This window comes from Mustela putorius, unplaced genomic scaffold, assembly GCF_011764305.1.
Source record: "Mustela putorius furo isolate JIRA1106 unplaced genomic scaffold, ASM1176430v1.1 tig00000738_pilon_pilon_pilon, whole genome shotgun sequence".
NCBI lineage: Eukaryota > Metazoa > Chordata > Mammalia > Carnivora > Mustelidae > Mustela > Mustela putorius.
The window spans coordinates 882175-906978 of NW_025421463.1; the positions used below are offsets into that span (position 1 = coordinate 882175).

General features: G+C 57.6%; 1 protein-coding gene across 1 annotated transcript in view; it reads right to left on the reverse strand.

Moving 5' to 3' along the window:
- Positions 1–588: 588 nt before the first annotated feature.
- The window catches only part of FBLN1 (fibulin 1), a 79403-nt gene continuing 55187 nt past the window's right edge, over positions 589–24804 (reverse strand). The window contains exons 15-17 of the mRNA XM_045083700.1: positions 22876–23018; positions 20850–20981; positions 589–1383 (exon numbers count right to left, since the gene is read on the reverse strand). Coding sequence (XP_044939635.1) covers positions 1244–1383; positions 20850–20981; positions 22876–23018 — 415 coding nt within the window. The 3' untranslated portion in view covers positions 589–1243. The remainder of the gene's footprint in view (positions 1384–20849; positions 20982–22875; positions 23019–24804) is intronic.

The following is a 24804-nucleotide window of genomic DNA, read 5'->3' on the forward strand; positions in this document are numbered from 1 at the left end:
TGACACAGGGCTTCACGGATCGGCGTCTGATAAACTGACTTTGAATCCCGTGTCCCTAAAAAGCTTGCGACTTGGGCCATGATGTCCCTCTCTCGGACCTCTGCTCACCTCAAACTTGTGTCCGGTCATGCCCACCTCGGGTTCCGGGAGCAAATAAATGAAGCACCATAGGCCGGGTGCGTGGGGACTCCCTGTGCCCTGGGGGTCTCTCCTTCCTGTGCCCTGGGGGTCTCTCCTTCCTGTGCCCTGGGGGTCTCTCCTTCCTGCTGAAGATCATCGTTATTTCTCCTCGCTGATTTCTAGAGGGGACCAGAATCCCATACGGAACACCATCTCATCAGGCAGGGCTGGGCGTGGGGCAAGGGGCCCGCTTGAACCGCACTTGTCAGAGGGCGGGCGAGGAATTGGAAAGGACCGGGGTGGGAAGCTGTTCCGACGCACAGGCTGGGCCCCACCCAAAACCTCCGCAGGGGGCCGGAGGCTGTCTGAGAAGGTGTGAAGGGACAGTCCCAGGCGCTTTGCTAGCGGAGAACCCCCTTCTTGAAAGACCCTCATGCACAGGCCACCAGGAGGATGACAGGCCACCAGGAGGATGACAAAGCTGTTTATTTCCCCACCTCCGATGAAAAAAGACGGATGCACAGTGCAGAGAAAACCCAGCCATTCCCTCGCTGACCGCGCAGGGTCCGCACTTAAACCTAACAGGCTCTGCCTCTCCCGAGGAAATTCTCCTGCTTTAACAGATCTGTAACGCAGCCTCTAAGTGCTTCCCGAGGCATCGGGGCAGAGCCGGTCATACTTGTTACTGGACAGCACCCGTGTCCTTGGACACACTGCATCCAACTGGTGAAAAAAATACCAGATGTCAAACTGTGTATGATCAGTGCCGAAACTGGTTTTCTCTCGGCGTCTAGACTGGCTGCCCCCTGAAAAATGTCTTTCTTTCCTTGGTCCTTACCAATGCCCAGTCACCCCCACCCCTCCGCCAGGGCAGAGAACGGGAGCAGACTTTAACCTTGGAGTCAAAAAATAAGCAAGGTTTTCAACAGACAGTTGAGTAACTGGACTTGTTATTTAAATACCAAAATACACCAGATGAACTTATTCATCTGGCTTAATACATGTTGGCCTAACGCTAAGACAAATACATCAATTTACGAAATGTCGACGGGGACAGGCACGGTTGGTGTGGCAACGACTTGGCCTGGAGACACAGGTGTGGCCGCATGGCACGGACAGGGCCTCAGAACCAGTACTCGGAGACAAAGATGTGCACGTTGACGACGTTTCTGTGGGACACCACACCCCCGACCACATAGTTCATCTCCAGCTTCAGGACGGCATGGAACGGGCCCACAATGGGCCGCACTTGGCGCACGACACCTGGGGAGAAGAACAGAAGCCATCTTAGACCTCCTCGCATCCCACGCTGAGCCAGATGTTTGAATCGCCTGTGGAGTAACGTCTACCTCCTGGTGGTCGCCCCTGGGCTCTGTTTCCACCTCCAGAGGTCAAATGACTGTGAGTTCATTCCGGCCATCTACCTGACAGAGGATTTGGAAGAGCCTGAAAGCGGGCCTGGTGTGGCGTAGACGCCCAGGAGACACCCATCCCTCTTCTTCCTACCCACCGTGTCTAGTTCTGACCCACAGGAGGAGCAAAGCACACGTGATCCTGTCTTCTGTGACGCGGAAGATCACAGTGGAGGCTGACACTTGAGCTCACTGCTCGGTGTTGGTGGGAACCGATGAGCAAGAAGCATCTGCCAACAGAGTCTCAGCAGTGCAGCCTGAGCAGCAGGGCCTGGCCAGCGCCATCGGCAGGAGGATAGGCGGGGACAGGCGACAGAGGGACCACACGAAGGCCATGACTGGCAGCCTCCAGTCATGGGCTCTGCCAAGGCTCAGACAAAGCCCAGCTTGGAAGGCACCCTGAGATTTGGAGGGGAGCAGGATTGGAGGGGAAGAGCAGATTCTGTAACTCTCCAAACTCGCCTGGCCGTCTCCCTGTCTCCGGGTCAGGCTTTGTGGGCACCTGCTTGCCTCTGCAGGACACCCGAGGCTCAGAGCAAACTCTCCTGCTCTCTGGGAGGAGACAGATGGGGCTACGGTGGGCATTAGCCTGGCCAGACAGAGCCTGGCCAGTCAGGGAAGGCTTCTTGGAGGAGGAAGCAACACAAGCAGTCTGCAGGTGGATAGATCCCCAGTGCATGGCCAAGCAGGTGCCACCAACAGCTGTTGACATCTATGCATGAATGATGTCCAAAGTCCTTTCTCCGTCTCACCTGCTCTGATATTAGGACCTGCCCCAAGTCACGTGCCGTGGAGGGTGGGTCTCCCGCTGGAGTGCACAATTTCCGTGGCTGATTTTTAGCCACAGAGGTGACGTCACTGAGGCAGGGGTGGGAAGTGCCGACCAGCACCTCTCAGCCGACTATTGTGGTGTGCTGCCCCAGTGTGCGGGCAGAGAGCAAGCTGGGGAGCCGCAGCTCTGCAACCACGCGCTGCGAACTTGCCCCTGATTGTTTCCTGCATCAGACTACTGAGCCCCCACCCCAGACCTCGGAACCAAGCCCAGGGCGTTGCGGTCAGGCCCCCACGCCTGCCTCTGTCCATGTCAAAGGCTCGGGGTTGGGGGGCCTGCAGGCTGGCAAAGGCCTCCTGCCGCGGCGCTGGTTTCTGATCAGGAACGCCAAGTTCACGGTCAGAAGGGGAATCTGGGTGTGCCATTCCCCCTTTCACTCTCTGGGCTTATGTTTCAAAAGTGAAATGCCCAACAGCCGAGGCAGAATTCCAGGCTATTCTAAGTAAACAAGGGCTTCTGCTCTGATGGAGAGATAGTCTGCAGGCTGTCAGCACCCTTTCTCTGCCCCTGCCTGGTGGTGACACTGTGGCTTTGTCCTGGGGGAACGCCCAAAACATCTTCAGCTGCTAAAGATGCGGGCTTGTCAGCGGCCCCTGACGACCCGGCCACTCCCGCCTGCCCCTCCCGGACATAGAATCTGGACGGGTCGGTGGGGGCTCCCCCATAGCCCCCCTCCGTGTCACCCTCTCCTCTCCCCTGGCCTGAGGCCCACAGTGCTACCTGAGGCCACCAGTGGCCTGGGTTACCTCCTGACTTCTCCCACGCTGGGGACAGAGGTTACTGCTCTATTTACAGCGCTCAGAGGAGTTTCCGTGTCTTCAAGGAAGAGGTGAGAGGCCGGGGGAGCCTGAGAACTATTTTGGGACAGAGGAACAGTGGAGTGGAGAGTACATTTCTCCAAGCAACGATCAGATATGTATTTATTTCTATTAATCATCATTCTGTTTATATAGCATATGATTAATATGTGATACAGATTATAATTTTATATATGTTATTATTATAATGCCAAATATGTAACTAGATAATATGAAATATGTAAATATACTTATTTAGAATATATTAAAAATCTGGGGCGCCTGGGTGGCTCAGTGGGTTAAAGCCTCTGCCTTCAGCTCAGGTCGTGATCTCAGGGTCCTGGGATCGAGCCCCGCATCGGGCTCTCTGCTCAGCGGGGAGCCTGCTTCCCTTCCTCTCTCTCTACCTGCCTTTCTGCCTAATGTGATCTTCGTCTGTCAAATAAATAAATAAAAATCTTTTAAAAATATATATTAAAAGTATTTTATATAAATATATAAATTTTAAACATATATAAAATTTTCTATACCTATATATTTTATATAAATTTATGAATATTATATAGAAATAGAAAATGTATATACATTTGTACGTTAAATAGAAATATTATAAAATTATTATGCACACACATTTGAATAGCATGAAGGGTCCAGACCCACAGACGTTCTGGGTGTTGCCAAGCACACGCTAAGGAAATGTTGCGGCTCAGCGTGGGGACAGGGAACGGCGGTGCGACCCCAGAAGAGTTTGTTAACCTTCCTGCGTTTTAATGGGCTCTTCTGTGAAACAGCGATGAAAGAAAGCAAGCTTCAAAATCAGAAACAAAACAAGCAGGAGGACACCTTCCTCCTCCTCCCTCAGAAATGACGACTGGACGGCCACAAAGCATTTCGCGATTCCAGCTTGAATGTGATCTGATGTTCAAAGTATGGCTGAATTCTTGCCTGACAGGAAACCAGAGCAAGTGTGGAGTATTTTTACCAGATTGATTTTAAAACTGGACTGAAAGGAAGGCCCCAAATGTGTCGAAAACGTTTGTACAACATCCGTCACGTTGGGCACTTTCCCTGCCAGGCCGCGGCTCGTTGCTCGGCTGCAGCGCGGCGCTGAGACAAAGGGGCGTGGGAGGAAGCCTGGGGCGGTGTTAGCGAAGGGGGCACTGGGAGGGGCCCCGGGGAGGTGGGCCCGAATCTGGTGCAGGTCACGCTCCGAGCCGGGGTTTCCGCAGCGTCTCGGCGATTAACAAGAAAAACGATTAAGGCGGAACAAATATGCGTGTTGCCGGTGGGAAATAAGAAATCGTGAGTGCGCGTAGGAGGGCTCAGAAGTGTGTCCCCTCTCTCCCACCCCCCGGGGCCCCCACCTCACCAGAAGGGGCTTCTCGGCCCCTTCCCTCTGACCCGAAGTCAGCACTAAACCCCCACCTCTAACCACAAACCCAGCCAACCCAGAGAGCCCTTTCCGGGCCACACCCACTCTGTGGACATGACCGTGGCTGCTTCTGCTCAGTCCCGTTTCCCCTGGAGCTCTGGTTCAGGTGAGCATGTTCCCTCCATTCCCAGCATAGTCCGAGCTTGCGTTCTACCTCCTAGTCCTCCCTTTGACCAAAGCCAGGTTTTCTCCTGATGTCACTACTTTCTTTACAGCTCTCCTACCCACTGATGCACTCACCACCCACCCACCCAACCATCCATCCACCCACCCACCCGTCCATCCATTCTGGCTTCCTCCCCACCACTGATTCGAGACCAGCATCCATTCAGAACCACCATCAACCTTCCTACTGCAGGGAAACAAGCCAGGGAAGAAGAGAGACTCGTGCTGCCCCTCCGTGACCCCACAGAGTTTGGAAAGCCTCCCCCAGGGGGTCCAACTCCCCCGCCCCCACCCCGGCCCATCAACTCGATTCTGTAGATGTGATATTGGTGTCTGCTATGGACCAGGCTGGGGGACCAGCTAGACTGCTTAGGTCCTTTTGCATGAAGCCTCCCCAGCCCTGGGGTCCATGATACTTCGTTCCTGCAGCTATCATGCCGCCTCTGCCCATGGCTGGGAAGCTGCAGTCAGCTCCCCTTCCAGGGAGATGGCATCTGCAACTCGGGCGTCCCACTGTCCCCAGCACGGGGCCTGGAGCCCCGCGCAGAGGGAGCTCCATCGTGATGACCGAGTGAGATCAAGGTGAGGAAGAAAGAAAGCAGGAGGAAAGAAGGGGCGGCAGTCCGTGAGGCCCAGACAGGACAGAGTTTTGTCTCCCTTCCTAGACTGTGGAAAACTCTGTCCTGAAGGAAAGAGGAACCACAGAAGGTTCTGGAAGGACGGTAGTTAATGACCAGTCTAGCAACAACATGCAGGCCAAAGGGAGGCATGCTTTTCCGTCGTGCCTGCTGGGGTCCATCTGACCTGCTGGGGTCTGTGCCTCCCCAGCTTCCCGGAGCCCCAGAACAACAACAAAAAGACCACAGTGCCGGGTTCAACTGTGTTCATCTTCCAAATCCTCGTCCTTGGCATTTCTGCTTCAGGTCTCAGACGCTGCTGGTATTCCTCGGCGTGTCTGTGCCTCTTAAAGATATAATTAAGCCTTTTTTTTCCCCTTTGAAAAATGTAGGCCCCTCGGGCACTTCACCTTCCCGTCTGGTCTCTGCTTTGTAAATTGCAGCTGATGTGCTGAGAGCCGGGAACCCCACAGGAAGCACATGGGTCCAGCGGGGACCCTGGCCATCCCGGGGGTCTGTGGTCAGCCTTCCTGGTCCTCAAGCCACCCCCTCCCCGCTCCCTGCCCCCAGCATCTGCTGCTCAGAGTGGCACCCGAGTGCCCGCCCGTTATTTGAAAGGACGGAAAGCAGCCGTGGGGCTCCCTGCACAGGTCTTGTCTCTGACACAGATGCTGATCTAGGAGGAGACCCGGAATCCTAGCCTCGGGTTCCGGGGCTCACCGCACACGGACCAACGGTGTGACCTTGGGCAAGTCACCATGCATTCTCAAGGTCAGCTGTCAACCCAGAAGCCCTGTGATTCTGACCGACGAGGTGTAATGGCGTGAACGGGGCTGTCGGAGAGGATTTTCACAAGCCACATGACGCACCACGGAACTTCGCCGTGCTCTCGTGCCAGTGGAAATGAACCATGCGTTTCAGAGAGATCCGGCTTAGGAAAGACGGGTAAGAAAGTCGCAGCCCACAGAGTAAAAAGAGTGAGGAGCTATCGCTCCTTGGAGACAGGCTAGAGGGCCATTGCTCTCTTGGGGGTCATCAGTCTCCGCACAGCAGTGAAAGTCCGGAGGCCAATAGCCCCGTCTTTCCAGGCCACTCCGGTGTCTCCTGTGTGTCGCAGGGAACAGGTCCTTTGTGCTACTTTGCACGTGACACACAGGAGGCACTCGACCTACATTTGCCGAATGACTGAACGAACGTACACGAAAACATTAAGTACAGTTCGTAAAGTGGAAACTGTCACCCGGAAGGGAGAACGTACAGTGGTTGCGGGTCCTTGAGTTTCCCGGCTCGGGTGGGAAAGGGACGGCGAGGAAGAGCCAGGCCTCATTGTCTGGCCTTGGCGGCCGCCACGCAGAGCCACGAGCAGGGGGGAAGGCGGAGTGCTGGCCTGTGAGGACGAGGTGCTGCGACCGAGAGCCGGGCGGTCAGAGGAGACCCATGTGGCCCCGACAAACCCAGACGTGACGGGCAACGGGGACGGGCCCGTCATTACGCACGTCTCGGTGAGGTGTCCTCGGTACAAACGATGCTCCCTGCAGAGGAGAATGAAGAGCACAGACCAACGGCAAAGAGGAAAACCCAAGAAAAAGATACACTGTGGCTACATAGAAAGCAAAGCACTAGATGGGGTGCTTGGCTGGCTCAGTCGGGAGTGCATGACGCTTCATCCTAGGGTTGTGAGTTCGAGCCCCATGTCGGGCCTAGAGATTACTTAAAAGAAAGCGGCACCACCAGCACTAGAGCACGGAGGGGCTGGGACAGGGACACGCAGCCGGTGAAGGGGAAGGGAAATGAGTGGATCCCACATGCCTATCGGTTCTGAAGTCCTCACCGCAGTGCCTTCGGGAACAGACCTCCCCCACCCTTCCCTGGGAGGAGTGGAGTGGGCTCGAGCGCTGGATGCCTCAGGCCACACAGCCCACACCTCCGGAAGCCATCCAGCGGGGACGGACCCGAAGCTCAGCTCTTCCCATCCCCCTGCATCACCTTCCTCCTCACAGTGCCACGTGACATGGAGGAAGCTTCCAGAACGTGCTGCCTCGGCCTGCATTGAAGGCAAGCACGGCAGAAAGGAACCACGAAGCAGTCCCATCTGTAATCGGCAGTGGAGGAGCTGAGCTCCTGAAACTCCGTGTTCCCTTCTTGCCCTAAGAAACACCCAAGCAGGTGCTTGGAAGGAAGGAGGAGGGTGTCTGGGCTGCATATTTAAAATACCAAATGGCCTTCAACATGTCTCCGCAGAACTCGCCCTCCGCACTTCTCGATTATTATAAATGTGCTCCCCACACCGGCCTCCCCGGAGCTTGAGCAGCTTGGACCGGGCGGATGCAGGCGGCCGCATGGGAGGCAGCCCCCCAAGGCCAGCCTTCCCCTCCAGGAGGAATGTGGAAGGCAAGGTCGCTCTGCGCTAGACCTCTCGGCCTTGCTCCCTGACACGGAAACCGATGTCTCTACGGTGCTTTGTCCTCAAGATGACCACTCCTGTCTGCCGTCTCGTCCTCCTCACGTCAGCATCACTGTCTGTGCTCCTGGAGGAGGAAACCGGCTCCGTGCGGGGAAGTGAGTGAGTTCTGAGCGTCAGGGAGTCAGTCCTGGGCCACGGCCCCTTCCACGGAGCTGTGTGGCTCACCAGAGGAAGAGGAGGCTGGGCCCTTTTCTGGAAGGGATTTGCCGTCTAACGCACGGACTGTAACAGTTGGCCAAAAAGCCGCCCATGATAGAAGGGATAAAAAAACCATTTCCTGTCCCTACCCCTGCCTGCTGGGGTCCTTCAGCCCCAGACCCAAGCTCATCTGCTCAGATCCCCCCAGACGGCCCCTCCCCCCAAATCTGCTGCCCTTCTCCAGTCTCCAGAGAAGGCAGGCCCCTCCTCAACAGGCCTCCTGGCTTCTCTCCATCCCACTCAGTCACCGTGGGGACAGACGGCTTCCATGCACAAGAGTGTCCAGACCCTCCTGTCTGCTCCAGCCCCACCCCACTGTGCCTCAGGGCATGCCTGACCTTACAACACTTGCTCCTCACCCCCAAAGCTCTCCCCTCGCTGCTGCCACAGCCAGCCTTCTAGAATGCAGGTCTGATCCTGGGGTTGTGCTATGGCTCTGCCAAATATCCTGTCTCCCCCACCCCAACCCCCAGCTCCCAGCAGGTGAAGCACCTTGCTCGGGTCCCCCACATTGTTAGCGCTCCGCTGCTGCCACACTGAACCCCTCGCAGTCCCCCCAGGAGGCGCAAAGGTCATGGAAAGGCAAGTGTGTGCAAGTCTTGCCAAGGGGACATAGGATTAGGGCTGGGAGTACCGGAGAGAGGAGTCCTGCCCTCGGCTACATCACCTCTTTCTTCAGAGGTGATAAGGCCCCAAGGAATTAAGACGCCGGCCCAGTGTGCAGCTGCCAAGTTCAGAGCGGGCCCCGAAGCCCCCACCGCTGGCTGCAACAAGGCGCCCGCTCTTCTCTCTCCTTTGGCAAGCACGGAGCCGGCGCTGTGGGCACAAGCTTGCCTGGAGCCAGCTGGGTCCTCGTGGAGCTCTCGGCCCCCTGGGGGAGTCGGCTGTAGAGGGCGAGGCCGCAGAGGCTCGGAAGGTGAGGAAAGAGGCTTCCGTGGAGTTTGGGGAAGCTCACCCCAGACTGGGCACCGGCCGCCTGTGAAAGTGTCACCGAGGAGCTCGTCTCGGCTGAAGTTCGGCGGACAAGCCGACCTGGCAGGAACAGTCTGGGGCGTGCTCAGAAGCGCAGCTGCAGGGGGTTTCAGGACTGGCCGGACCCCGAAGAATAGGACTTCGCCCTGCCCAAGGTCGCCCTGGAAGGTCATGGCCCAGGAACCCCACACGGAGTCCCGACACCCTGTGTGCTCTCCTGACTCACGCTCCCTGAGCCCGAGTCTCAGTTTCCTCCTCTGTGGATGGGGAGAATCACCCACAGGCCTGCTGCAGGCAGGATCCCCAACGTGCCGGAAGAGTGCCTGCCTCACAGCTGGCCCCGGGGGGCGATTTCTTTGTCTGCCGGCGGTGACAACTGGGACGCTGGGGTCCCCCCGTCTCGGCCATGGAGCGGACGTTCCTCGCAGAGTCCGTCCAGAAACACCTGACATCGAGGCTCTTCTGCTAACGGGTGACGAAGGCATCTGGGTCCTTTGCACGTTATGGTTGTGAGGCCAGGAGCCTCGAAATTTCGGATTTTCACCCAGCTTTCCTTTCCTGAGTTTGCATGACATGCCTTCACTGCTATTTGCCTAAAACACTGTATTTTTTTTTTTTTAATAAAGAACGATTTATGAGTGTGCCCGGTGCTATCAAAGGCTTTTTCCAAAGGTGCATGACAGTGGCAGCAGGAGGCTCACGAATCATCCTGGCTGAGCACAGACAGTCCCCGGGGGCCACCTCAGGGGACGCTGAGAGTCTGTTCTGGGATCGCTTTAACCCCGTGGTGACTCTGGAATTCAGCAGACCCTGGGCCTGGGTGGTGACCTCCTAGTGTGGTGGGTGTGTGCACACACACGTGTGTGCAAGAAAGACTAACGAGCAGGGTGATGGAGGGGGCCGTTGCACAGAGGAGCCCCTCGTAGGTCCTTGCCTCCTGGAATTCACAATCTTTAGAAGAGCAAATCCAGAAAATCCAGCAAGAACTTGCGAGGCCGTGAGCTCCGCGCTGCTGCCGTGGGCGCGTGCGGTCCTCGGCTCTTGTTCCAGCAGGAGCCTCCAGTTATCCTGCTCCGAGCATCTCCCCCATCCTGCTCTCTGGGAGGGCCTTGCCAGGGTCACCAGGGACCTGGGCGTCACCAGATCCAATGGGCGTGCCCTCCTCCGGGAAACGCCTTCCCCTCTTCCAGGATGTCACGGCGCAGGCTCGCCGGCTCGCCCCGACCGGGGCACAAGGGCTGTGCGCCCCGTCTCGGCCTCTTCTCTCCGCGTCTATACTCGCCTCCTCGGTGAGCTCACGGGGTCTCGGGCTCTGACTACCATCCACACGCTAACGTCTCCCAGGCTCATCGGTTCCACGGAGTGCCGCTGTGGGGCCGTGGAGTCCTGATCCCAGTGTCCAGCTGACCCCCCAGCCCCCCCGAAGCTGCCACGTCTCGGCCTTCCCCTCTCAGCGGTCTTCTCTTTTTCGGGCCAAAATCTGTGGGGTTATCCGCCCTACACTACCCCATAACAAAACGTGGCACCCCCTTCCAATGACACCTGAATCTGTCTCCCTCTCACGCCTTCTGCTGGGCCCACATGGGGGCCCACCATCGCGTCAGCCGGCTAGGAGAGCCTCGGCCCCACACTCAGAGTCAACCTTTAAAGCATTAGGTCATCTCACCTTTCACCTCAAGACCCTCCTGTGGCTCCCACCTCACTCAGTGCAAAAGCCAGAGGCCTCGAAAGCCCTTAAGACCCCGCCTCACCAGCCACCAGCTCACACCTCTGTTCCAGCCTCATCGGCCTCCCTGCTGTGGTTCAAAGACACCAGGCTTCCCTCCCTCTCAGGGACTTTGCACATGCTATTCCTGCTGCCTCAGGGACTTTGCACGTGCTCTCTGTCTCACATTTCCATGTGGCTCATTGCCTCAGCTCCTCGGGTTAGACAACCGTCTCCGACTACCAGATTTAAAGCTGTTTCTCTGCCCCACATCCCACCCAGCCCCTCCCCCTCTCCAGCCCTCTACGTCACACTCACCACCCCCTGACCATGAACGTATTCTACTCATTTCTTGTCTGCTCCCACCTTCTGGAATAAAATGAATATGCGGCAGGGTTGCGTGTCTCTCTAGGTCACTGCTGTGTCTCCTGGACCAGGACCTGCTCTGCAGGGCACAGACATCGTTTGCTGGAAGAAGGGGTATGAGAAGGGTCCCCAAAGAGGCCCATCCAGGCTGTTGTGGAACACAGGGGAGGGACCAAACACAGAGCCTTTGGGGGTGCAGAGGACAGGCAAGAGGAGAAAACAGGGCTTTAAGGGATGGATAGGAGTTCACCTAAAGGAGGAGGAAACAGGGAACATCCTAGCTAATGTCCAGAAGAAGAGAGAGGCCACGGCTTCCGAGGGTCTGAAGCTGGGGTTGCTGGACACAGGGGACAGAGAGAGAGGAGGGACAAGAATGCTGAGCGCTGAGGAGGACAAGGACAGGCCTAGGTGGAGGACATCTCTCTGGCTGGGCAGCGGGGGCTTTACAGTTGGCTGTGGGGGTGTGAGGGGAGCCACTGTAGAGGGTCCCCAGCTCCTGGCTTTAGGAACCGAGTGGCTAGAGAACCTTTTGCCATGACATGGAAACACTTTGCTGAGAGAGGAGGGATGTTTGGCCGAGCTCAGCAGGGCCAGCTCGGGCCTCCGGGGCCACTTGGGCAGGAGCGGGCTTCCCTGCGTGCCTCACTTGGGTGGACTCCAAAGCCCTGAGCCCCACCGAGCCCTCGGAGGGTCCAGTGTGAGCCTGGAGGGCTGCCTGGAGGCATCATCAGCTGTGTGATGGGGTGACCTCTGAGAGTCTGTCAGTGAAACTGGTGGTGGAGAGCCCTTCTCATAGGGTTCTGGGGCCTAAAGCTGTCATTTGAGCATGGTGACGAGGCCAGGCACAGCACGGGGCCCTGGGCCCTCCACCCCATCTCTGCTCCCTGGGATCCCAGCACAGGGGCGCAAGGAGTGTGTGTGCCTATCATCTCCCTGCCATCCCCTTCAAGAGACCCTCCCACCTGCCCTCTCCCTCCCACCGCCCTCAGGGAGGCTGCCAGCCCTCATGGTGAAGTCAGGCCACAGCCCATCCCGGGCCCCAAGGCAGCTGGGCCGTCACCCCAGGAAACATGCTGGCTGTGGGCCAGGGTGTGGCCCGGGGTGACAGGCGGGCTGTGCCTCCAGGAGGAGAGAGAGCGCCTAATCCCCAGGATTTGCCGTGAAAGCCGGGACAGGGCCAATCACTCGTCACCCGGCAGGGACAGCCGCACTGTTGTTTTTAGGTGGAATTTCTCAATGTCATCTGTAATGTGTACTGATCCCAGGCCAAGCTTTCTGAATCAGGCCGCAGGACGGGGTCAGCAGCACATGTTTAACCCCTTAGGGGGTAATGACTTTAAAGAGGTGATCTGCACCCCACCTGCTGGGACAGCTAACAGGGACCTGAAGCCAGAATTGTTGGGCAAGCAAGCGCTTTGCTCCCTGGGGGTGGGAGTGGCGGGCAGAGGCGCTGTGAGCTTGGGATCTTCACTCACGAGGTCTTGTACCAGGGCTGCCATGTACTAGTCCGTATGTTGTGCACTGCACATGGAAGAGGCTGCAAATGGTAACCTCCTAGAGTTTTGCAGTGCACAACATATTCAGCTGGATGTGGCAGGCCTGCCACAGACCAATTCTCTCTCCCTCTGAGACATGAACAGCTACGAGGCCTACAGGAGCTCAGATGGCAGGATACTAGGGAAGCTAGGAGACAGCTCCATGAAAGCAGGCTCTATGGCTTGGGTGTAAGTTGGCAGCCCAATGCCCAGCCCAGGACTTGGCCTAGAGTAGGAACCCAGGATGTTCTTGTTGAATGAACGAGCTAATTCAAGGATGGCAGAACTTGTAAGGCATAGCCTTCACCATCCTGCTTTTGGCTGGGCCTGCCTCGCCCGCCCAAGCCACAAAGATGGCCCCCAGGCAGCTGGAGCTGCTTTGGGGTGAACACTCCTGGGGCTGTCATTCCCTCAGGTGACACAAAGCTCTCACCTGCTCCAGTTCCGAACGGCTCCCCACGGTGGCTCATTCATCCCTAACACCCCACCCAGCTACGTTCAAGTACACATGTCCCCTCCAGTCCTCCCAGTTATCAACCCAGCAAGGCAAGTATTGAGGCAGTTTCGCTGAGATGAAAACTGGGGCTCAGAGAGCTGGGGTCACACAGTTAGAAACAGGGAAGCAAGAATCAAGCCCAGAAAGTCTCACCCTGAGTCCAGGGCTCTGCTTGTGGCCACATGATCACATTTTGCCCCAGAAGAGCCACCCCAACAACTGCTAATTTTCAAACAGTAAACTTGTAATTGAGTAAGAATCCTTTTACCCACCGATGAAATCAGAATGCTATTTCAAAGCTTATATGTTTTTAGTTTGCTTTAAGAGGGGGTACTGTATGAGGATGCCCGTGCCCTGGTTGGCACGGACAGCGGGGCAATGGGGGCCATCAACCCCTCTCCACAGAGGAGGCTCAAGTCCCACTAGGGCTGACTTTCTACACAGTCATTGCGGGCCAGGCACAGCTACGAGCCTTCACACAATCCCTCCAACTAATTGCATTAATAGGTGTCTATAATTAGGGCATATCCCTTCTGCACCTAACTGGGAACCATCTCTAAGGTGAGTGGGACAATCACGCGATCCTCCATTCATTCCGCCTTTACTGAGTGCAGAACTAGCTGCCACAGTGCCAGGGCGAGTTTCTCGGGGGGCCCAGGGGCCTCAGAGCAGCCCACGAGGCCAGGGAGCTCAAGCCAAAGTGGGCATGTTGCCGCCCAGCTCTCCAGCCGCAGCTCTGACTCGCTGGCCGCGGGACCCGGGGCTGGCCGTTCAGTTTTGTTTTACAGCAACAGTGATGCCGTCCCGCCAGGCAGCACGAGGAGGGGTTTGCACCCAACTGTCGAGCTTGCAAAGGGCTCTGTGCACGGGGATGTGAACGCACATGGGGGCCCCAGATGACTTCTCCCCTCCCAGGTGAAGCTGTGAGCAGACCCTCCAGACCCCGGCCCTGGGTCCAGGATGGCTTAGCGCTGGGGACGCGAGGCTGAGCCTTGATCTCACAGGGTCACCCTTCTCCCAAGCCGACAAGTATCCCCCATCTCAGAAATCAAACCCTGTGTGTGTACCCCCGCCCGTCTTCATGCTCCTACAGACCTAGATGCTTAGCCTCCCCCATGCCTACACACACCTGCACATACTCACCCAGAAACTCACACCCACCACCCACACGCACCACGCACACACGTGCGCGTGCGCGCACACACACACACACTGTCAGACCAGAGGGCTTTCCCAGAAACAAAGTCACAACTAGAGTGGGATCTGAATTTCTCTCCAGACCCGTAGGTTATAATTAAAGCATGTTTCTAGCCAGAGTCCTGCCCGGCCTACACATAATCCCCCTAAGGTGCAAGTACCTGTAGAGGGTGCGGCTTGGCCAGGCTGAGCGGCTCCCCACGGCGGTCCCGGACCCCCATTCCCACCAGCCCCCCGCAGGCAGACGGGGAAGAGGCAGGCCCAAGGGTCACGAGGAGCAGCCTCTGCTGCGGCCGCCGGTGAGAACGAGAATGAGTCGGCCCTGGTCAGGTGAAGGATCAGAGAAGGTTGTTCCGGGACCTGCTCCCTCCCAGCACGCGGTGTCTGAACCCCGTCTCTTGACCATGTGGGCTTAGAGGGGCTCTTTACTCACAAAGGGGTGACCTGAGGCCCAAGACCCCACGGCTGGGAGCCCTGCAGCTGTTCGAAAAGAGATGCTTCATGACCTACCCCTCTGACTACTGCCACCAGCTGCTAGTGTAGAGATGCCCGCCAGTGTAGACCAGAGGAAAACGGGGCTGCACCATGGAGACCATCAGGGTGGGAGGCTCTGGAGACAGGTGGTCCAGGTCCAACTTCCATCCTCAAGTGCTCCCCAGCTGAGAGGCCCTGGCAAGCAGCTTAGTTCCCCTGGCCTCAGTCTTCTCATCTGCGAAGTGGGGACAACCGCCATGGCAGGCTGCAGAGGGATCTAGAAGCACCACGGGAAGTGCACACCTCCCAAGGAGCGCTGCACACCTCCAGTGGCTCCCTGTGGGCCACCGAAGTCCACAGAGGCCTGGGCCTGTGACGCTTCCAGCCTCTCTTCTCGCCCTGCTCTGGTAGCACCAGACTGTGTGGGTGTCTTTCCAGCCCCTGCCTCTTGTCCCGGTGCCCCCGGGCCAGGAATACCTCTTGGCCTTGCTCACTCCTACTCCGCTATCAAGACCCAACTCTCGTGTTCCCTCTTCCAAGAAGCCTCCCTTGACCACCCGTGGAGCCGGCTGGGCTGCCTCTCCTCTGCCTGTCCAGCACATTCCACTCCGTGCTGGAAGGGACAGCTTCGGTGTCTGTCTCCCTCCCTGGGCTGGGAGCAACCAGAGAGCACAGGGCGCCTCTCAACCACCTCAGCCTCCTCGAGCCGACCCGGGGCTGGGCCACAGGAGGCCCGCGTGTGTTTCTTGGACTCCAGGGAAGGGTAGGTGACGGGGCGACAGCGTTGACAAGACCGCCAGGTACGCTGCACTCGGCGGGAAGCAGGAGGGGGGGCGGAAGGCGAGCTGATGCGCGTGTACAAGGGCTCGCGCACCTGCAGTCGCTGGAGGTAAAGCCTGCCTCATTCGGTGGCAGGTCCCTGGGTCCGTGAAGAGTGCGACGTTACTCCAAACCCCAGAACCTTCGGAGGGTACCGCTGAGAGGCGTTGCCCAGCGCAGACATTAAAGGCTGAACACTTGGGTAGAGACGCATGTAGGAGGGGTTGTCTTGAAGCTTCTGGACCACATGTGATGGCTTAAGACCATGCCCCCTTGAAGTTGATATGGTCACGATGTTCAAAGCACCATCCCGCTGAGGGCGGGAACAAGGTCCGGGAACAGCCTTCTCTGGTTCTTCACCTGGTCAGAGCCGAGCCTCCCAGCAGCCCACAAAGATTTGCTCAGGCAGGGGTCACCAGGCTCTGCACCCCAGCACCTCTGTGCTCTCCTGTCCTGCTCCAGAGACAGTGAGCTCCCTAGAGGCAGAGAAGCAGGGGATGGCGTTAGCACGGCCAACGTTGGATCCCTGCGGAGCGCCAGGATGTGAGCAGAACGGGAAGCCAGAGCCGCTGCTGAAGGGCCGCGGGGACAGCGCCCAGGCGCAGCCCGCCCCGGAAGCTACGATTCACGCCCGTGGGAAGTCCACACGGGTCAGTTTATTTCTAGGATCTCTGCAGCCAGAATGCGGGGACGGTCTTGGCACAGTCTGAGTGGAAAGACTGGTCAGATCTCACGAGGCCCAAGACTAACATTGCCGGTGACGCTGATACCAGGCTGTTCTCTTGTGTTCCTGCTTGTTTTAGTAAAAGTAGAGCCTTCCCCGCAATCGTGCAAAGACTACAAAAAGGAGCTCCCCACTCGCTGCGGAAGAGCAATTTAGCAAGCCCATCTTGTTGCCTTCAGCTCACCTTGGGGCTGGGAGGGCTCCCGAACTAGTAGTTTTAGGGCTGTTCTTATCTTAAGTATCATCATTTATAAGGGATGTCCGCGAATACAGTCAAATTTTAGGAACCTCACCTCACGCACCAGCACCCCGGTGTGAAGGACTCCACTCCAAGCAGGAAACGTAGGACCCAGAGAGGAGTCGCGGCTCCATCCCAGTCTGGTGGCCCTTTCTTGCCAGGGACGGTTTTTGCCTCGGGAGGTGGGACCCACGGAGGCTGTGTGACCGGGGTGCTTCTGTCCCTCCCGCATGGCCTTGGGTAAACACTCGATCATTTACTGTGTGTCCACAGCTGACGGGGAACCAAGGCCAGTCCTGGGCCCGCACAGAACTCACGCCGCACCTGGCTGACGCGCTGTCCCGAGGCTCCCCGAGCACCCCCAGCTCACGAAACGGGTGTGCGGCAGGAGGGGCCGACTTCCAGCAAGCCACTAAGTTCCCCATCCATGCGCCCGCTGGCCAAGGATGGGCCGGGCCTGCACAAAATCAGAAGGTAGGTCTAAAAACTACTCGGGCTACACGCTGTCCAGCTCCTCTTGGATTTGGGGAGGTTTTCACAGAAATGTTGGCAAAGCTGACCCTCAGGATCGACAGATTTTTGTTCCTGTCCTCATAAAGAGCTGAAGAGAAGCCGGGAGGAGGGGGGTGGCGGGGAGGGTGAGGCTCTGAGACCCGCCGGGGCCCTGAGGCCTGGGAAGGGGGCAGGCCCCAGTGGCGGGGGTGCTGACAGGACCCGGCCTGCGCCCGCTTGGCCAGGGACCCCTGCGAGTGCCGAGCTAGTTCCAGAAGGAGCCCGTCTCGGCACAGCCCCTGACCGCAGCCCGTAGCCCGTGGCCCACAGAGCGAAGTCTGAGCGTGGGGCTGGGTGAGGAGGCCTTCGTCGTGGCCCGAGGGTACCTCAGGCATTAAGAGGGCATTTTTTCACAGCCTAAAAATGCTTTCTTCATTTTTCTCTGACAGCTGGTGAAGGAGGAATGCAACAGGGTGGCCACACGGGCTTTGGGCAGACAGCAGGCTCAGACCTGGGCAGAGCCGCCTTTATCCCCACTAAGAACGGGCTTTTAAAGGATGTATTAGGGGAAGGCCTGGCCCTTTTACATTCTGAGTAGACTTAGGGCACTTTCTCCTTCTGTTATTCAGGGGCAGAATGAGCTCTGTGGCCTCAGGGTCCTGGCAGCTCGTGCACGCCACGTTTCTCTGGGACCCAAACCCTCTGTCACTTTGCCCAAGTCAGCCCCAGCCGTCAGCGGGCTCTAGCCCCGGGTTTTTGGGGAGCATGGGGCTCTAGGCCCGCTTTGCCCACAACACCGAGTGGCCAAGGACAAGCCTCTTGCTCTCCTGGCTCTCACTAAGTGTTAGTCGCTTCTTCACATGTGTCGAGACTCAGCTCAGAACTTACCTCCCCCAGGAAGCCTTCCTGACCTCATGTCCAGTATCCATATAGGGCATGGCCTAAAGCGGGCAGGTGTTCAGCTGACACCTGTGAGTGGGTCAGTCTCCCTTCCCAGCAGTACAGGCAGCGTGGGGCTGCACATTAGTTCTCTTTGGGTCCCAGGAACCGCCCCCCACATCCTGCTGGTCACACAGAGAGCAGGTGTGAGTGGCCCCAGAAAACACTTTCTTCCTTTCCACTGACACACAGGGTTCCTAAGATGTTGCTTGAAATGAGAACTGCACCCCTAAAAACAAGTTGGCAAATACCCAGGCCCCACTGAGTTTCAGATGCCTGGTCCCAGTGTGGTGGTTTAACTCTGTTGCCTTCTCGGCCCCAGGGAGACGATCGCACCCATCCCTGAAGGTATTGGTGAGACCCGAGAGGCGTGCGGGGTAAACAATTTGGCTGCGGCTCGTGGGCTACTCATGCCTGGGCTCGGATCCAGCAGCAAACCATCCACCACAGGAGGACAGGCCTGGAGCTGCACCACCACGGCCACCCCAAGGGGCCCAGGAGCTCCTGGGGTGAACAGGAGTTATTTGGGGCAGAGGAGGAGAGGGAAAGAGGTGAGGCTAAGGAAACCCAAGGAGGAGACCCAAGTAGAGAGATAAGGCAGCCACCAGTGGGCAGAGACAAGAGCCCAACCTGAAAGCCAGCTCAGGTCCTACCCCAGCGAGACCTTGCCATCCGGACTCCCCTGGCCTCAGTCCTCAATCTGGGAGATGACATCAGCACGAGGATCCTGGGACCCCATGCCAAACCCCGGCCAGATGGATGCCCGGCAACCACAGTGAGGAGTGGAGGAGGCCGAGTCCGCCGGAAGCACAACGAATGCCCCGGGGCTGGCCTGCGCCCTCCTCCACGCAGCCCCAACCCAGATTCCAAAGACCAGGGCACGCGTGACCAAGCGCAGTGAGGGACAGCACATTCCATTCCCAGGGGCTCCATTCGGTTCCCCACTCTGCCCTGAGGCACCGTGAGAAGCCTGGCACACCCTCTCGCCTCTCTGGGCCTCGGTTTCCCCCTCTACAAAGCAGTTGGAAAGAGATGGTCTCTAGGAGCCTCCAGGCTCCGACACGCCAAGATTTTCTGCCCCAGTGGATGGGAAGCTGTGAAACGGAGGCTCCCAGGTTGACTCTGTCTGGAGTACAGATGCGGCTAGAAAAATGCACTGGTGGGCACTGGATCCAGGCCCAGCCGCTGCTCAACCCCCAGGCATGGGTCACCCAGGAAGGATTTAACTGGGACCGTGAGGTGCCACCCCCTAGAGAGGCCTTGTGGGGCCACAGAGGCTTGTCAGTCTCTTCAGTGTCAGATTTTGATGATCTGTTTTGGGCCCGTCGCTCTCCCCCACAGGAATGCAAAGCCCCCCGGGGCAGGGTCTGCGTGCTGTTTATTCACCTGTGTCCCCGCAGTGTCCAGTCCGGGCTCCCGGACAGATGGGGGCTCAGGGACAAAGCAGAAGGGAAAGAGTGAGCGGGTGAGGCAGAAGGTTCTGAGTCCGGCTCTTACAGTTCCAAAGCTGTGACTTTTTACCCTGCGAGGGGGTGATTCACTGCACGAGGGGGTGATTTACCTGCTATGAGGCAGTGTCGCTGCTCCCCCGCTGGCTCAGCCTCACGCACACGGGGCTGGGAGGAGGTGGGCTTCTGGAGGCCAGTGTTGGCAGGCCATGCTCACCATGACCCCCCAAACGGGACAGAGCCTGAGCCTCCCTCCTCCCGTCTGCTCTCCTCCCCTGGGCCTCTTCGTCTAACGTGGGGGAAACTGAGGCCCAGGGTGGGCAGTGACTCAGGGCAAGCAGCCAGTTTTAGGACTGCTGACAGCCCAACTGCATCCCTCCCCCTGGAATCCCAGTGAGGACTGATGTACCATTAATTGTAATTAACTAATTATTCCTGCTGCCAACTAGCGGAGGAGGTGGCTGGGGGTGGGGAGCCCCTAAATGACTCAGTCGTGTTTACAACATGCAAACCCATTTAAGAGCTTGTAAAGTCGCTATAAATGGCTCTCTGGCAACAGGGGAGTAACGATCCGGGTCTCCAGCTGCTGCGGTAACAACGGTTGGCGGCATCCGGCGCAGGGACCTGGTTCTGAGATCCAACAGCGCCACCTAGAGACCGTGTTCCAAAACGCTCTGCAGAAGGGCCAGGGTCCTTCTGGCTCGGATCCAGGGCCAGGACACCACCAAGTCCATGCCACCCACCCACAATGGAGAAACTGAGGCCTATGTGAGGACAGGGCCTGGCCCGCGGCTGCTCAACTCAGAGTCTAAATGGCCGCTGTGACAGTTTCCATCACCCACGACCTCGAGGTCTCTAAAAGGCGACTGTTCAGGAGAGGTTTATGGGCCGGTGCCCTTCCCCCACTCTCTGCTCAAGGGCTGTGCATGACCCGCCGGCAGGGACATTGACTGGACACATGGCAAGGCAAGCGGTCTGGGGCCGAGGCCAGAGCGCAGGCTCAGACCCCCGTTGGCTATTCCCTCTGTCACTCCACAAGATTAAGAGTCCCTTCAGGTCCCACTGACCAGGGGACTGTCCGAGCTCTGAGACAAGTGCGTCCCCTGTGTGATATCGTCGGTTCATGAGCGCGACACAGAGATCTAGTGAATCTGCCCATTCACAGGCAGGACACGGAGCCCCTCAGGGTCGCCCCCTGAGACCTGGTGCACAGCCAGGAGCAGATCCCGCTCCTCGCCAGTGATTGCCTTTAGGGGCAGGAGGAGGCTCCAGCTGGCCCTGAGGGACAGGAGGGACTTAGGAGGGGCACTCAGATGGAACCTGGGTTGGCCCAGAGAGGTTTCCCCAGCAGCCTGGTCGAACAGGCCTCCGTTGCCTGGGAGGACCTGAACGTCCCCCGCCACTCACCCACAGTCATGCCGTCCATGTAGCGTTTGATGATATCGAAGGAGTCCCGCAGGTTCCCTTCCGTGATGTCGAAGATGATGTCAGCGTGGTTGGCAGGATACACGGGCATGATGGCCCGGAGAAAGATGATCTCTGTGGGAGGGAGGCACAGCTTGGAGTCCCTGGAGATGCACCCTTGGGTCCCGAGAGCCCAGGCCAGCGAGCCCCGCATGAAGAAAGCAGAGGGGGCCGAGGGCTCACAGGTCATCACCTAGCTGCCTTTTGATCAGGGGGGAAAACTGAGGCCTAGAGAAGCTTTGGGTGCTCCCTCAGATCCTGCCACTAATGGGCAGCCATGGCAGGGCTGAGGCACAGTGAGTCATTAGTCACAGATCTTCGTGGAGCTGGGAGAAGGGGAAGGGGGTGGATGCGGGGCCACAGGGCAAGAGTTCAGCAAGGGCAGCAGAGCAGGGCGGTCTCCTGCCCCGCGGGGATGCGGGTCAGAACAGCCACTTCTCATGGTGGACTGGCCAGGCTGGTGGCTGTGTCCATCTCTCCGGCTACCCCGTGTAAAGCAAGGCCAGCTGCCCTGGGCTGGGGGCACAAGGCCCTGACTCTACCCTGGCTCTGGGCGATCTGGAGGTGTCTTCTCTCTGGGCCTCCATTTCCTCATCTGTAGAGTGAAGGAGGCAGACCGCCAGTGGCCGCTAAGGGTCCTTTCAGCCCTAAAGGTCAAGGTCAGGATTGCCCGGGCCCCAGATGTTAATAGACATCCCCAGCCACACTGAACTCCCTGTAGAATCCACGCCCAGACCAGCACGGCCCGAGAGGCCACAAAACTGGCTCTTAGGGGTTTGGGAAGGATTTGTCTGTGGTTTCGTGGAACCTGTCATTTGGCACAAGACAAGCAGCAGTCAGGGGTGTCCTCCAGTGCAAGCCCATGCCGCCCTGCAGAGTTTCTGGGCCTCTCCTTTTTCTAGAAGAAAGGGTCAGTGGGGGGGGGGGCTGCCCGCTCTTTTAGGCAACCATATCCTTGGGGGCCTCCCCTGCCTTCAGCAATGGGGAGCTGTGCTCTGGCCCGCGCTCCCGTGTCTCTGTGGGAGGCTACCAGTGTGTAGACTTGGGGTTCGGTCATGCTGGCTCAACTGCACCTCTCCCCTCGGGGGGCCAGGGAGCTCTTCTTGATTGCTGTGCCCCAGAGCCTGGCTCTGAGCCTGATATCCCAGAGGCCCCATCCACGTTTGCCCCATGAATCAATCATCCTTCCCAGGCCAGGGATGAAGATGCCACAGAGGAAGGGGTGGCCGGAGACCACAGCAGCCTCCGCGGAGGGGCTGCACTCCAGGGAGCAAGGAGTCCAGGGGCCAGGAGGGTGCCACGCCGCAGGTCCTACCCCCTCGGGAAGGGTGTTGTGATGGCCGGTCTACACAGCCGGCCAGGAGCCGCCTGCAGGGTAGGGCTGGGAACCCTGACTTACTCCTGGGCTCCCTGGATGCGGTCTAGCCCCTCGGTCTCCACGGTGACCTTTCTGTATATGCCCATAGCATCAGGCCCAGCCCTGTGATGGCTCCCAAGAGCCTCGCAGTGGAAACCTCCGTCCCAAATTAGGGCTTACCCTTCCCAGCCTGTCTCTTGCCAAGCCTCTCCCACTCCAGCCAGGAAAACTTGGCTTTGTTCCTCCAATACTCACTGCCCCCCAAACTCACCTCCAGACCTTTCCAGATGAGTTCTCCACCTGGCACCTTCCACTCTCCTGGCTCCCCACTTTCACTATTTACCTCCTACTGACAACGTGGGCTCCGGCATGGAAGTCACTTCCTCCCAGAAGCCCTCCCTGATGCCGTAGTACTTGGCGCAGAGTCAATGCTCAACAGCTGTTTGCCGAACAGCTGTGACCCAGAAGAAGCGTTCTCCTGAGTGGAGAGCCGGGAATAGACCGGTGTGGTGCCGTGCGCACTGGGGACACCGGGAGCTGCCGAGGCCACTCTGTGTCTTTACCAGGATGTAGCTCCTTGGAGGCCGAGCTCTCGGCTCAAGCTCCACTCACCTTCAGGGCGGGTGAACTCTCGGAAGGTGGGCAGCGACACGACGGTATGCGAGATGGTATGCACCGGGTCCAGCACGCAGGTGACGTCGTTGGGACGGCAGGACTTCACACAGCGGACGGTGTCTGTCTTCTCCTGGCGGAGCCTGAGGGGAATCACAGCACAAGGGGCGGATGGGAAAGTCGGAACTGCCCCTCCCCCAGAGACCCAGGCTCCACGAGGAGCCGCACTCCGATGTCCATGTGCCCTGTGCGCAGGCAAAGCTCTGCTGTTGGCCCAACCGTATGGGCTGGGCTTCAGTTTCCGCCACTGCAGATTCATGGGCTCGACAAGTGGGTGTTGAAGCCCGACTGGGTGCGAGACACCAGGGTCGCCGAAGCAGACATGGGAGACGTGGTACTGCCTCCCCAGAGCCCCCAGCCAGGTGGGTCACGGAAGGGAGGGAGCTGCAGACGTAGTGCCCAGCTCAGTGCCTGGCACGAGGAAGTCAGACCCCCAGTGTCATGCGACAGACCGGGGTGGGGGGGAAGGGGGTGGCTTGTTTGCCAGACAGATTTTAAATCCTCCTTATTGTAAAATAAAACACAGATGCAAAACCTACCCGGAACAAAGACACCGTTTAATGAGTATTACGACCGCCACTCAGGTCAAGAAAGAGATCCTCCGTCTGCCACCCGAGACCCCCTCATGTGCCCGCACCAACCTCAGCACCCCTCTGCGTGCCTGCCCCCTGCCCAGGACCCCTGTCCTGACGGTGCCAGCGTCGCCCACCTGGCTTTCTTTATGGTTCGTATCACAGGGGTGCACGCCTCGAGACGTAACCGTTTAGATTTGTCCATGAGAAAAGCATGCTCTCAAGTCCTTTTTAATCTATGGGTTTCCTCTGTCTCTTCATTTCCCAGAAGTTGATCTGCTAAGGAACTGGAAGTCTCTGAGCCATAGCGCTTTCTTCAGGCGGGCCCGCCTACTGCACCCTCCTGGTGCTACACAGCGAGGTCTTCTGTTCTCTGCATTTCTGCCACACTGGCTGCTGGATCCAGACCCGATCAGATGCAGCCCCAGGCCCTTTGGCAAGATGACAGTTGGTGACGTCTCTTCTATCGGGGGCCACCTGGTGTCTGGTTTACTCTCTCTCTGTGATGTCAGCAGCTGTCGATGCTCAGGGCCTAGACCCGCTGATTCATCGGGGATTGCAAAAGGCTGGCAATCTGATTCTGTTGTTTCTTTTCAGTATGTTAGTTGGTTCTGGAAAGAGTGCTGCCCCTCATACAGAGTCTGGAGTATCGTTCATAGAAGAAAAGGAAGATCAATGCCCGATTCTTGCCTTGTTTTTACAAGTTTTCAGGATCATGGACTTTCTCTCTCTCCATCATCACCCAGAGCATAACCATTGATTTTTTTTTAAATATCAGTATGAACTCATGGATTTAAACTATTTGATGAATTTCAACCCATTGCAATTATTATCCTTTTCTGGAACTCAAGCTTTCCCCTCTTTGGTCAGAGGGAAGATCAGAGTGGCTCCAGGAATCTTCAGTAGCTCTCTTACTCTATGTCACAACAGGGTGGTCCGTCTCATCTTGTACTTTTCCTTCCCCAGCTACTTCTCCAAGAAGTCTTGGGTTTGTCTGGGTTTTCTTTTAAAGTGGAAAATGGTATTTCAAGGCCACACCCTAGGTACCAGGTATGGTGGGTGCTGCTGGCTTCGCCCTTGCCTCCAGGCCTCTTCTGTGGATTTTTAAAGGTAAAATATATCATGAGTTCCTACTTCTATTCTAATTCAAAACAAGAACCAGACAGTCTTTTAATCTCTTCTATATTACAAAGGAATCCCTTTTCTTCCATGACAGAATCCTGGCTCTTAGGAACACAGGAGACGATAGAATATTCCACAATTATTGATGTAATTATTCCAAATTCCAACACGTTAG